The sequence below is a fragment of the Littorina saxatilis genome, linkage group LG5 (assembly GCF_037325665.1).
Source record: "Littorina saxatilis isolate snail1 linkage group LG5, US_GU_Lsax_2.0, whole genome shotgun sequence".
Classification (NCBI taxonomy): domain Eukaryota; kingdom Metazoa; phylum Mollusca; class Gastropoda; order Littorinimorpha; family Littorinidae; genus Littorina; species Littorina saxatilis.
The window spans coordinates 58,282,930-58,295,429 of NC_090249.1; the positions used below are offsets into that span (position 1 = coordinate 58,282,930).

Sequence of the window (12,500 nt, forward strand, 5' to 3'; positions counted from 1 at the left end):
AATTACCACTCCACCCTCCCTCTTCCCACCCTCCTCCCCATTCATGATTGCGGGTTTATTTATTTGAAGATTCTTTAAATGTATATTGTTGCTGTAATGAAGATTATTATAATGAAGATTGATTGTAAGGCGCTTGGAACTATATTAGGATTTGCGCCATATAAATACATACCCTTATTATTTATACATCCATTCTTTTCTCTAACATGGTTTTTCTCTTTCGCTTTTTCCATCTACAATATTATCATTTTTCCTCGTCATTACTGCTTTCTCTCCCCTTCTGTTGTGACAGTGTTCGATGAAAATTACCATTTACCCCCCACCCTCCCTTTTGGCCCCCCCCCTTTCTCAATACTTTTTCTCAGACAGTGTAGAATAAAAATGAAATTTTCCCACCGCCTCTCTCCCCCCCCCCCCCCCCCATTCCCCTTCTCAATACTTTTTATCCGTTTCTTCTCTCGTGTTTTTGTTGGTTGATAAGAAAAACTTCCATCACCTTAACCCCCCTCCCCCCTCCCCCCTCCCCCCTCTCCCACCCCAAACGACCTCTTCCATTTATTTCTCAACCCCTCTCTTTTGTTTCCCATCCCCCTTCTCCATACGTGTTCTCAGTTTTTGCTTTCATGTTTCTGTTGATTGATAAAAATTATTCCTTCCCCCCTCACTCCCCCGTCCACCCCCCCCCCTCACCTCCCAACCGCACCTCTACCCTCCCTAACCCTTCAGCTTTTGTTTTCCTTGATTGTCTGTCGATTCTGCCAGTGACCGATGTCGGTGTATGGAGACATTTGTTGGAGTTGTCAGTGTACTGTCCGTGTGAGTACCAGCCTGGCTAGCAGCTGCTTTTGGCAGACTGCTGCCATGTATGTTGTCGACTTCCAGAATACAGAATACAGAATATTGTATTGTCCAAGTTTGGGAATTCGTTTTGACATATCCGGTTTTCACTCCATCCACTGTAGCTAAGCACACCCAACATATCCGGTTTTCACTCCATCCACTGCAGCTAAGCACACCCAACATATCCGGTTTTCACTCCATCCACTGTAGCTAAGCACACCCAACATATCCGGTTTTCACTCCATCCACTGTAGCTAAGCACACCCAACATATCCGGTTTTCACTCCATCCACTGTAGCTAAGCACACCCAACATATACGCAGCTATGAAAAAAAAAGAATTCAACGACATCAGTTAAAAAAAGACACTAACATTAACAACATAATCACAACAACAACGACTTCTTCCTCTTCTTCGTACATGGGCTGAAACTCCCACGTTCACTCATGTTTTTGCACGAGTGGGTTTTTACGTGTGTGACCGTTTTTACCACGCCATTCAGGCAGCATACGCCGATTTCGGGGGAGTACATTGGATGAGACTCCTTCGCACACTCATGCTTCTATTTACACCCCCGGTATAGGGGTGTGTATAGGCTTCGGTCGATGTGTTTGTTTGTTTGTGTGTTTGTGTTCGCATATAGATCTCAAGAATGAACGGACCGATCGTCACCAAACTTGGTGAACAGGTTCTATACATTCCCGAGACGGTCCTTACAAAAATTGGGACCAGTCAAACACACGGTTAGGGAGTTATTGGTGGATTAAGATTCTACAAGGACTTATACAGGGACATATTAATGGTCAAAGGGAAATAACCTTCTCAGTTGGTGGCAGTGAGAATGGTAAGGACGGGGGTGTTTTTGCTACCTCGGAGGAATTTCTTGTTGTTTTTGTTTTTGTGCCAGAGGGGTTTTACGTGTATGCCTGTTTTAACCCCGTAAAGGCAGCCGTACGCCGATTTCGAGGAATGCATGCTTGTTATTTTCGCGTTTCTGTTATCCACCGAACTCTTGTATGGATTACAGGATCTTTTCCGTGCGCACTTGGTCTTGTGCTTGCGAGTACACACGAAGAGGGATAAGGCACTAGTTTACCTGGGTAAACAAAAAAATAAACCGCCTCCACCCTCGGCCCACACCTGGCACGGCCCACACCTGGCACGGCCCACACCTGGCACGGCCCACACCTGGCACGGCCGGGATTCAAACACTCAACTTTCCACCAGACCATCTCTTCACTTGGTCACATACCGCAGCAAGCAGTCGTGGTGTTGATTGTTGGTATGTGACCAAGTGGAGGGATGGTCTTATCCCGTGTAAAAGCCTGGCCACATCTGAGACATAAGGTGAAAGTGGTTTTGTGAGGCGGAGTGGGCCTTTAAGTATTATTGCTTGGCATCCTTTGTATGTCTAGTGAAACACAAGCAAGCCTGGCATGATCGAGCGATACTGCGCAGCGAAGTTCCATGTCGTTGTAACAAGCGTAACACAACTCTGACCTGTGTAACGGGAACAGTAATGTATCCGTACGCGTGTGACTGTGAAATCTTGACTAGTTTATGAGTGTGACGAAAATGCACACTATATCCCCGTGTATAAGTTCTGCCCGTTGCGATGGGGGCATCTTATAAGGACATACTCGGTTGTATAGGCTTCACTCTGTCTGTTTGTTTGTTTGTTCGGTCCATGCATGTTCTGACAATCATAACGTAACTTTAACATTAGCATATCCTAGGGACTCTGTGAAATCTTGACTAGTTAATGAGTGTGACGAAACCGTACCCTATATTCCCCAATGTGTTTTGCGCGTTGCGATAGGTGCATGTTGTGGTTATGTGCATGTTCTGACAATCATAGCACAACTTTAACATTAGCGTATCCGCGTGACTCTAAACTGAATCGTGTGTAGTAAAATGACCGTGACGAACAATACACTCACTATGAGTTTTACAGTTGATACAGAACTGGATGCATATAATGGTGATAATGCAGCTGTGAAATCTTGACTAGTTAATGAGTGTGACGAAACTGTACCCTATATTCACCTATGTGTTTTGCGCGTTGCGATAGGTGCATGTTGTAGTAATCTGCATGTTCTGACAATCATAGCACAGTTAACGTGAAGCTGTGTAATTAACGGAGACATCAGTGTATCCTCATGCATGACTCTGACATCTTTAGTAGACAGATGAGCGTGACGGACAATGCAAGTTTTCTGTACCCTGTGCAGTTTTTCACCCGCTGAAATGAGTGCAAGTTAGTGGCTCCGCTCACATAATTATGTAACTTCAGCAGGACCGACGACGCACTGCAGCTTATCCCAGCCCGCTACACGTACGTTGCATGAAAGGAAAACAGGCCAAGTACTCATCATAATCCGCATCGCGGCATAAATAATAGGCCGTGCGTCGTCTGTGCCGCTGAAACTGCGCAGGTATATTCTGCCCATTATGCCGGAGTGCTGGGCCCGTGGGATTTCAAGGCACACTCCTTCTCGTGAAGACAGTTCGTCTCACCGTCTGAGATCACGCCATCCTTTTACATGGGATAAGACCAGCCCTCCACTTGGTCCCATACGATAAGACCAGCCCTCCACTTGGTCACGTACGATAAGACCAGCCCTCCACTTGGTCACGTACGATAAGACCAGCCCTCCACTTGGTCACATACGATAAGACCAGCCCTCCACTTGGTCACGTACGATAAGACCAGCCCTCCATTTGGTCACGTACGATAAGACCAGCCCTCCACTTGGTCACGTACGATAAGACCTGCCCTCCACTTGGTCCCATACGATAAGACCAGCCCTCCACTTGGTCACATACGATAAGACCAGCCCTCCACTTGGTCACATACGATAAGACCAGCCCTCCACTTGGTCCCATACGATAAGACCAGCCCTCCACTTGGTCACGTACCGACCAACAACAGCCTGGGGGCTCTCTGTGCACAGTCAACATTTTTATATTCATTATTTTTTTTGTAAATGCAACCAGTGACTTTTTAATAAACAAATTCACCCCCCCCCCCCCCAAAAAAAGGACACGGCAGGCAGTCATGGTGTTGATATTTAGTATGTGTCCAAGAGGAGAGATGGTCTTATCCCGTGCCAAAGCCTGGCCTCATCTGAGAAGTTGTGTACCTTTAAAGTGGAGAGATGGTCTTATCCCTTGCCAAAGCCTGGCCTCATCTGAGAAGTTGTGTACCTTTAAAGGCAGCGTCCGACCCACAACAAATCCAACAGCCTTGTGGCTTTCTTGCTGGAGTTATACAGCAGAGTGTCGTAGGTGTCTGTTACGAAACTCACTCGGCAAAGAATGTTCATTATGCAAAGAAACGCAGCCAGGCTGTTGAAGTTTAGAACACATCTACTACTGACACGCATTGCCGGGTCTCAAATAGTCAATTGTAAGTGAATGTGACAAGTCAAGTCAAGTCAAGTCAATATTTATTTCAAAAAACCCCTAGGGTTACATGAATAAAATAAATAAAAATTGCAATAAACACGACAAAAAAGATATATGTAATAATGGGACACAACACTTCTAATTAACCGAAAATAAATCAAGCTTAATTCATAACAAAATAATTGTAATCATACTTTTTTTTACAGGAATGTATATGTTTCTGTGCTTGTTGGCTCACGTAAGTGTAGCCTATGCGATCGTAACTTTGTCTGTCTGTGCGTGCGTGCGTGCGTGCGTGCGTGCGTGCGTGCGTCTGTGCGTGTGTATGTCTGTGGTAGAAACTCTAACATTTGAAGACGTCACATTACATTGACGTCACATTATGACGTAAGAGGGTTAGACGTCACGCGAAGGAAGTACTGAAAGTCTCGGTCATTATTATTTTGAGCGCGCCGAGACTAGTTGGCAGTCGTGTCCTTGTAAGTAGGCTACATGCAGACAGACAGATCTAGATCTAGTGTCTCGCTTTCTTGCACAGTTTCACCTATGCTCTTTCTGTGTGTGTGTGTCTGTGCCTGTGTCTGTATGTGTGAGTGTGTATGTGTGTGTATGTCTGTGTGTGCGTTCGTGCGTGTGTATATGTGTGTGTGTGTGTGTGTGACGGAGTGATTGAGTTTGTGTTACTGTTTGTCGATTTCTTACGTGAGCCTTGATGGCTTCGCCTCTTGTTGTGTTTGTTTTTGTTTTAATAAGAAAAAAAAACGTGATCAAATAATCAGAACTCTTTCAAAATACTCTTAATAAAATATATTAAATGCAATAACTTTCGTTTCTTTGTTAATTCAAATAAATGTTTAAATTTGACTGCATTTGAATTTCTACGAAAATACAATGGTAACAACCTTTTCCTCACATTTTCAAAAAAATGACACTGAAATATATAATGAAATTCATCTCCGAGTTCTCCAGACTGGCATTTAACACATATTCTTTCGTTATGTGGTATATTTAACATTCGGCCTTTCATTCGACGAAGAATGCGCTTCCTATCCTGTATGTGGGGTTCCCCCCGCTGCGATAGATGCAAGGAGTAAGTGCTATGCCTGAGTGACTTTCACGGTACGGCGTAGTGCGTTCCCCGAAACTATTTTGTGTGATATTACAGTATATATATTTATAATGTTAGCTTACTCACTTTAGAACAATGTTAATCTAATTTCAGGAATTAAATGAATACGAGTGTGTGTGTGTGTGTGTGTGTGTGTGTGTGTGTGTGTGTGTGTGTGTGTGAGAGAGAGAAATGAGAATGAGTGTGTGTGTGTGTGTGTGTGTGACGAAATGTGTGTGTGTGTGTGTGTGTGTGTGTGTGTGTGTGAGAGAGAGAGAGAAATGAGAATGAGAGAGTGTGTGTGTGTGTGTGTGTGTGTGTGTGTGTGTGTGTGTGTGTGTGTGCGTGTGTGTGTGTGTGTGTGTGTGTGTGAGAGAGAGAGAGAGAGAGAAATGAGAATGAGAGAGAGAGTGTGTGTGTGTGTGTGTGTGTGTGTGTGTGACTTCATGTACATTTGAATAAACTGTCTGTTTTCCCTTTTTCAGGTAGCTGTTCCAACACCTTTAGCACAATCCACTGAGTCCAGCCGAGCAAACAACACCAACACCAAATTAAATTAAAAAAAGTCTGCATTATACAGCCTTCAGCAACTGACATTGTGGCTGCACTTTTCACTCCCAAGGACCATTAACCGCAGTAGCATAATTCGTGACGCGTGCTTTTGTTATGATGAATGGGGACAAATCCATCTTACCCTTTCTTGGCACTGTCGACCTTGAAATGTGACACAGCCAGCGCAAATCGCGCACACCTGTCTTTAATATTAAACGACCCTTGCTGTTAGGTGTACTGTTCTGGGAAGTGAACTCCCCCTTTTAGTTCAAGTGAAGTGTAAGAAAGGTGCCAGGGTCAGGATGAATTTTTCGGAAAACTGAAGTGAACCTGACTGCTGTTGAGGGTTTGTTTTGTGAAGTGCTGTCTTCGGTGTGTGTGTTTTTCAACGAATGAAGCTGATGGGCTTCTGAAAGTGAATGCTTTTGTCTGATCATAGCGCAGTCGTCCGGCGTGTGCGTTTCTTGTGAACAAGTCAGACTTGAAATGAAAATCACCAACTACTGTCTGTTGAATCCTCAACTTACCGTGCTGTTCTGAGAATTTTTGATTCCGAAAGTGAAACACTTGTTTACGATACAGAAGTATTCGTAACATTCCGGAGTATATTTTGGTCACAGACGACCCGTCACATCGAGGCCAGGAGAGCTGTTAGCAAGAGCAAAGTGAAGAAAAGAAGTGTGTCGATTTCCGCTGAAACTGACGTGACAACCTGTCAAAAACGTCGCCGGTTGATGTTGGGAAACTGCCGGCAGACGGAAATTGACGACTTGGGTAAAAATCGACAACCGTCGTCTGTGAAATTCGACGTGAGCGATATTGACAGCTGTAGCGAAAGTGGCAGCTCTTGAATTTTGTCGTTTGCGCATGTTTAATCTATATTTCCGTGTTAATTGTTTTCATTTGCACAGCTCTGATTATACAAATTGGAATGAAATTTGTTCCGGGAACTAATGTGCCAGTAGAAAATGGAATGTCAAGTGAGATTGAAAATTAAAAGTTGCAGAAAACCTACTTTTACAATCATGGAGATGACGAGACGCTGAACACGAAACTATCCAATAAAACAAACATTCACGAAGAGAAGTTTACTCATTTTTGATGTCGATATTAGAGAACGAAGAAGAAGATCGTCTTCTGGCAGAAATCGCAATTTAACGGAAACTATTCCTCAATGGAATTAATGCATATAGGACGACAGGACGACACTTTTTCTTAGAGAAAGGCTTTCGTTTCACAGAAATTAGAGTTCAACAAGAAACTTACCTTGGAGTAATGGGACTGTCTTGAGTGTGTGTGCAAATCAAAATCACAGCACCTTCACGCATCAAATATACAAAGTGTGCGATCAAACGATATTTTAAAAGGCTGTCGGTGTGGTGAACAAGATTTCCATTTGTGAAGAAAAAGCAAAAATCTTTAGGAAATCTTCGTCTCGGTCTTGAGAGGGTTACAATTCGTAACATCTTTCGTGCATCGGAAACCACAGCAAAAAGTGTGCAAGGGAGCAATGTGTTTTAACACTGAAAATGAGTGACTTCTGCAAAAAAGTGTTATCTCTGTATTTCTGAAGAGGACAACACTGAACCTTCTTCTCACCTGTGGCGTCTACCTGTGTTCACCTGTGGATTACCTGTGTGTGGAGGGGGGTCTCTCCGACGTGTCACCATTGAGACAGACTTGGATTTGGAGTTCTCCCGCGTCAGGGACGGCTTCGCCATGGGAGCCAAGGAGGACCCGCCAGACACCATCGATGACATCACTGAAGTGGAGTGTCAGGTGAGTTAGTGTTGGCATCTGTCATTGTGAATGTGATTGTGGTTGTAGTTGTGGTTGTGGTCGTGATTGTGATTGTGGTTGTGGTTGTGATTGTGGTTGTGGTTGTGGTTGTGATTGTGGTTGTGATTGTGGTTGTGATTGTGGTTGTGGTTGTCATTTTGTTGTCATTGTGATTGTAATACGTCTATGTCCTTGGGTCTTTTTGTATCGCTCTCTCTCTATCTCTGTCCGTCTCAGTCTATCTCTAGCTTTATCTCTTTGTCTATGTTCGTCTGTACGTCTGTCTGTCTTTCTGTCTCTGTCTGGTTGTCTGTCTGTCAGTCTATCCGTCCGTCCGTCCGTCCGTCCCTCCCTGCCTCTGTCTGTCTGTCTGTCTGTCTGTCTGTCTGTCTGTCTCTCTCTCTCTCTCTCTCTCTCTGTCTCTCTCTGCAATATCTAGTCTGTCGCGCCATGGTTCACTGTTTTTGATTTGACTTTCAGACTATTTGATATGAATGCTATATTTTTGCTATATATTATATGCACGTGCTGTCAAGCTGTCACATTTGTGTTGACCCCAATACCAGCTGTACGTTGCCAGACTTTGTCCAATTGTTTACATATTTAATTCCGGCTATGTCATGTTTGGCAAAGTTCGATTTCGGTGTGCAGACGTATTTTTCTGTGCCAGTGACTTCGTCCATGTACATCTGTCTTCTGGCTCAAAACGACAATTCCAATATTAAATCTTGCTTCATGCAGCTTGGCCTTTTAGTAAGTCGCGCTATATGACTGTTCTGTGACGCCACTGCGTGTTGCACCATTTGCCCTGTATTCTGGGACGGGCGCAGTGGCGTGGTGGTAAGACGTCGGCCTCCTAATCGGGAGGTCGTGAGTTCGAATCACGGTCGCTGCCGCCTGGTGGGTTAAGAGTGGAAATTTTTCCGATCTCCCAGGTCAACTTATGTGCAGACCTGCTAGTGACTTAACCCCCTTCGTGTGTACACGCAAGCACAAGACCAAGTGCGCACGGAAAAGATCCTGTAACCCATGTCGAAACACGAAAATACCCAACGAAAGCGGAGTGAAGGGCAAAACGAGCTCACACGTAACCAGAACATTCTGGAACGCTGAAGAAGAAGAAGATCCCCCGCGGGTTAGGGGGAAGAATTTACCCGATGCTCCCCAGCATGTCGTAAGAGGTGACTGACGGATTCTGTTTCTCCTTTTACCCTTGTTAAGTGTTTCCTGTATAGAATATAGTCAATTTTTGTAAAGATTTTAGCCAAGCAGTATGTAAGAAATGTTAGTCCTTTGTACTGGAAACTCGCATTCTCCCAGTAAGGTAATATATTGTACTACGTTGCAAGCCCCTGGAGCAAATTTTTGATTAGTGCTTTTGTGAACAAGAAACAATTGACAAGTGGCTCTATCCCATCTCCCCCCTTTCCCCGTCGCGATATAACCTTCGTGGTTGAAAACGACGTTTAACACCAAATAAAGAAAAGAACCTTCGTGGTTGAAAACGACGTTAAACACCAAATAAATAAAGAAAGAAAGAACAGTAAGGTCATACATTGTACTACGTTGCAAGCCCCTGGAGCAATTTTTTGGTTAGTGCTTTTGTGAACAAGAAACAATTAACAAGTGGCTCTATCCCATCTGCCCCCTTTCCCCGTCGCGATATAACCTTGAACGGTTGAAAACGACGTTAAACACCAAATAAAGAAAGAAAGAAAGAAGTTCTGTGACACCACTATTTCCCCTGTATTCCACTCTTGCTGCAATATAGAGCACGTGCATAGAGGGACCCACAGATACGGGAGTTACCTGCGATATCTATATATATATTTATATTTTTTTTAATTTTATATTTTATGCAATTTATATCGCGCACATATCTCCACCACAGATTCAAGGCGCAGGGATTTATTTATGCCGTGTGAGATGGAATATTTTTACACAAAATATCACGCATTCACATCGGCCAGCAAACCTCAAGCCTTTTTGGGCGAGCATTCACCTTTCACGGCCTATTATTCCAAGTCACACGGGTATTTGGTGGATATTTTTATCTATGCCAATACAATTTTGCCAGGAAAGACCCTTTTGTCAATCGTGGGATCTTTAACGTGCACACCCCAATGTAGTGTACATCCGAAAGACTAGCACTTGAACCCACCACCTAGGTTAGGAAAGGGGGGAGAAAATTGCTAACGCCCTGACCCAGGGTCGAACTCGCAACCTCTCGCTTCCAAGGCAAGTGCGTTTACCACTCGGCCACCCAGACTACACAGGTGTCATAGTCAGCTTGGCCTTTTCATACTTCGCGCTTTTTTGACTGTTCTGTGACGCTACTACCTGTTATGTGTTGACCCTGGTTTCCACCCTTTCTTCAGTATAGAGGGACCAGCGGGTATAAGGTGCGATGTTATACGGGAGTTAGGTGCGATGTTATACGGGAGTTAGGTGCGATGTTATACGGGAGTTAGCTGCAATATATTAGAGGTGTAATAGTCAGTTTAGAGATCAGTGAGTTATTGGTGATATTTGAAGGTTCCATATCTATCCAGGGATTAGCGAGTTATCGGCGATATAAAAGTGTATTATCAGAAAAGATTTCAGCTAGATAATGGTTTGATATGATGGATATAGATCTATACAAGTGTGATATATCTTATATTTAAAATAAAGATGTTAGTTCTTGTAAAATGTATGCAGAAAATTGGCGCCTCTGACGTCGAAAAAATGAGGTCACTTTGCAAGGGCACGTTACCTTTGAAACGCCCATGTAAACGATTAAGTAATTCTACTGGCGTTAACTACTGAATTGATTATTATTATTTTTGTCCGCGAAGACAACCAGCAGACAAAAGGGTTAGAATAACCTGTTTATTGGCTGATTACCGGCTCGTCTCCCTAAATGTCTTCATTTTTCCTCAAGGTGCTGTATTCTCCTGGCTTCACACCCCTGACTCGTACTTACTTACTTACTTAGGCCATTATGAACCCCCGGGGGAGCATAGGCCATCGACGACAATTCTCCATCCGACACGGTCCTGGGCTGCCCTTTCGATCTGGCTCCAGGTCTTCCCCTGCCTGTTGATCTCTGCTTCAGTGTCTCGTCTCCAGCTGTTGCGCGGCCGGCCTCTCTTCCTTTTCCCTTGTGGATTCCACTTCAGGGCTTGCCTCGACTTGTGAACGTGTGATTTTGGACGGCAGCTCGTGTTAATTTCTCTCACCTGTGCCGCCGGTTTACCTGGCGAGGCCAGGGCAGGTGTCTTTAGTCATCAGGAAGAGATGGGCGGAGAGATCACGATGAATTTCTTCCTGCTAATTTGCTTACACAGTCATGACGGCAATATTTTCAGAGCTCGTCTTCATTTTATTCCCGCTAATAATGTGAGGGAAGTTAATTTTAATCAGGCTATTTTGTGGGAATAAAGTATTACGGTTTTATTTTCATCCTTGTAGTAATTTGGGGATTAATGTTGAGTTGTTTTTGTGTCTGTCTGTTGTGCATAATTGTGTTGTGATTTTATTTTTTAATGATTTTTAAAATTTTTATTTGAGAGATTTAAGGTCGCACTCTAAAGTTGTGTGTGTGTGTGTGTGTGTGTGTGTGTGTGTGTGTGTGTGTGTGTGTGAGTGTGTGTGGAGGGTGTGTGCAAGTGCAATCGATCATACACGTGTTTGCGTACTTGCCTGTGTACTTGCGTTTGTGTTATCAAAAATAATGAGCATAACATTTACAGACCAGACTAAACGAATACCCAAATCTCTTGCAAAACCGATGGTTCGTGTTGAAAAATCGCTTTTGCACTGAGTTAACAATGTTTGCGAAAAGGCTCCGATTTCCGTCATTAAAACGGTTAAAAAGATTAGACGAAAGTGACCAAATCCTTCCAAACAGAAAATATTTGTTTTGCCCCGAATGTCTCCACAAACAAACAAACAAATCAGAAAAAGGAAACGTCAGCAAACAAGTCAGCAAGCAAACAAATAAACAAACATGCAAACAGATGAAAATTAAAGATATGTTTTGTTGTTTGCATAAGACATTGAGAAACACATTTCAGGTGTTGTTTGCAGGCCTGTGATTACATACTGGTTTGCTTGCAAGCTGCTTTTTGTTTTAATCCAAAATCGATTTTTAATTTTGCTTTCTTTTGATCATTCACTAAAACTTTACTCAAAATGATTAAAAACGATTTTGTTTTACTTCAGCAGTGAGAATCCCTCAGAAATTACCGAATACAGTCGTCCCTTCCATTTCCGGCCCTTTCGTGGGCGTGAACCTGCCCGGAGCGGCCAGCTTTCCCATGACTAATGAGTTTTCCTTCTATAATTGACTCTTAATGGCCGTTAACCTGTCTGACGCGGTCAACGGTCACTGATTTTTGCCCTAAGGTGCCCCTCTTACTCGACAGGAGCGGCCACTTAACGGCCACTTGTCACTTTCGCGAGTGAAGTTTGTTGCACAGACCAAGCAGTCCACGCTGGACAGCTTCTTCAACAAACGCCAGCGTTTGGAATGACTGTCGTTTGTGGCGACAACGAGGCATCCGTGAAGAATGACATTTACACTGAGTTTTCGCTTTTTGAGTTTGTTTGAATAGATGCATTTGTACCCATTTACCCCAATGTATACCTTCCCATCTCTTCTCTTTCTTCTCCCCCTCCCTCTTCCCCTCCTCCTCCTCCTCCTCCTCCAAAGTGTTGCAGACATCGCCTCCTGACCTTGTGGCGACGCGTTGGGTATCGATCTTCATCGATAACCTCGTCACACTTGATCGCCCGCAGATTGCTATGTCAATACGCCAGTCGTCTCCAA

General features: G+C 43.8%; 1 protein-coding gene across 2 annotated transcripts in view; it reads left to right on the forward strand.

Moving 5' to 3' along the window:
* The window catches only part of LOC138967551 (tetraspanin-18B-like), a 346,223-nt gene that overhangs the window by 2,563 nt on the left and 331,160 nt on the right, over positions 1-12,500 (forward strand). The window contains exon 1 of one of the 2 annotated variants that reach the window (XM_070340127.1): positions 6,770-7,687. The exons of the other annotated variant lie outside the window; for it this stretch is intronic. Within the exon in view, the coding sequence (XP_070196228.1) occupies positions 7,628-7,687 (60 nt within the window). The 5' untranslated portion in view covers positions 6,770-7,627. Of the gene's footprint in view, positions 1-6,769; positions 7,688-12,500 lie in introns of those variants that run through there. 2 annotated transcript variants of the gene reach the window in all.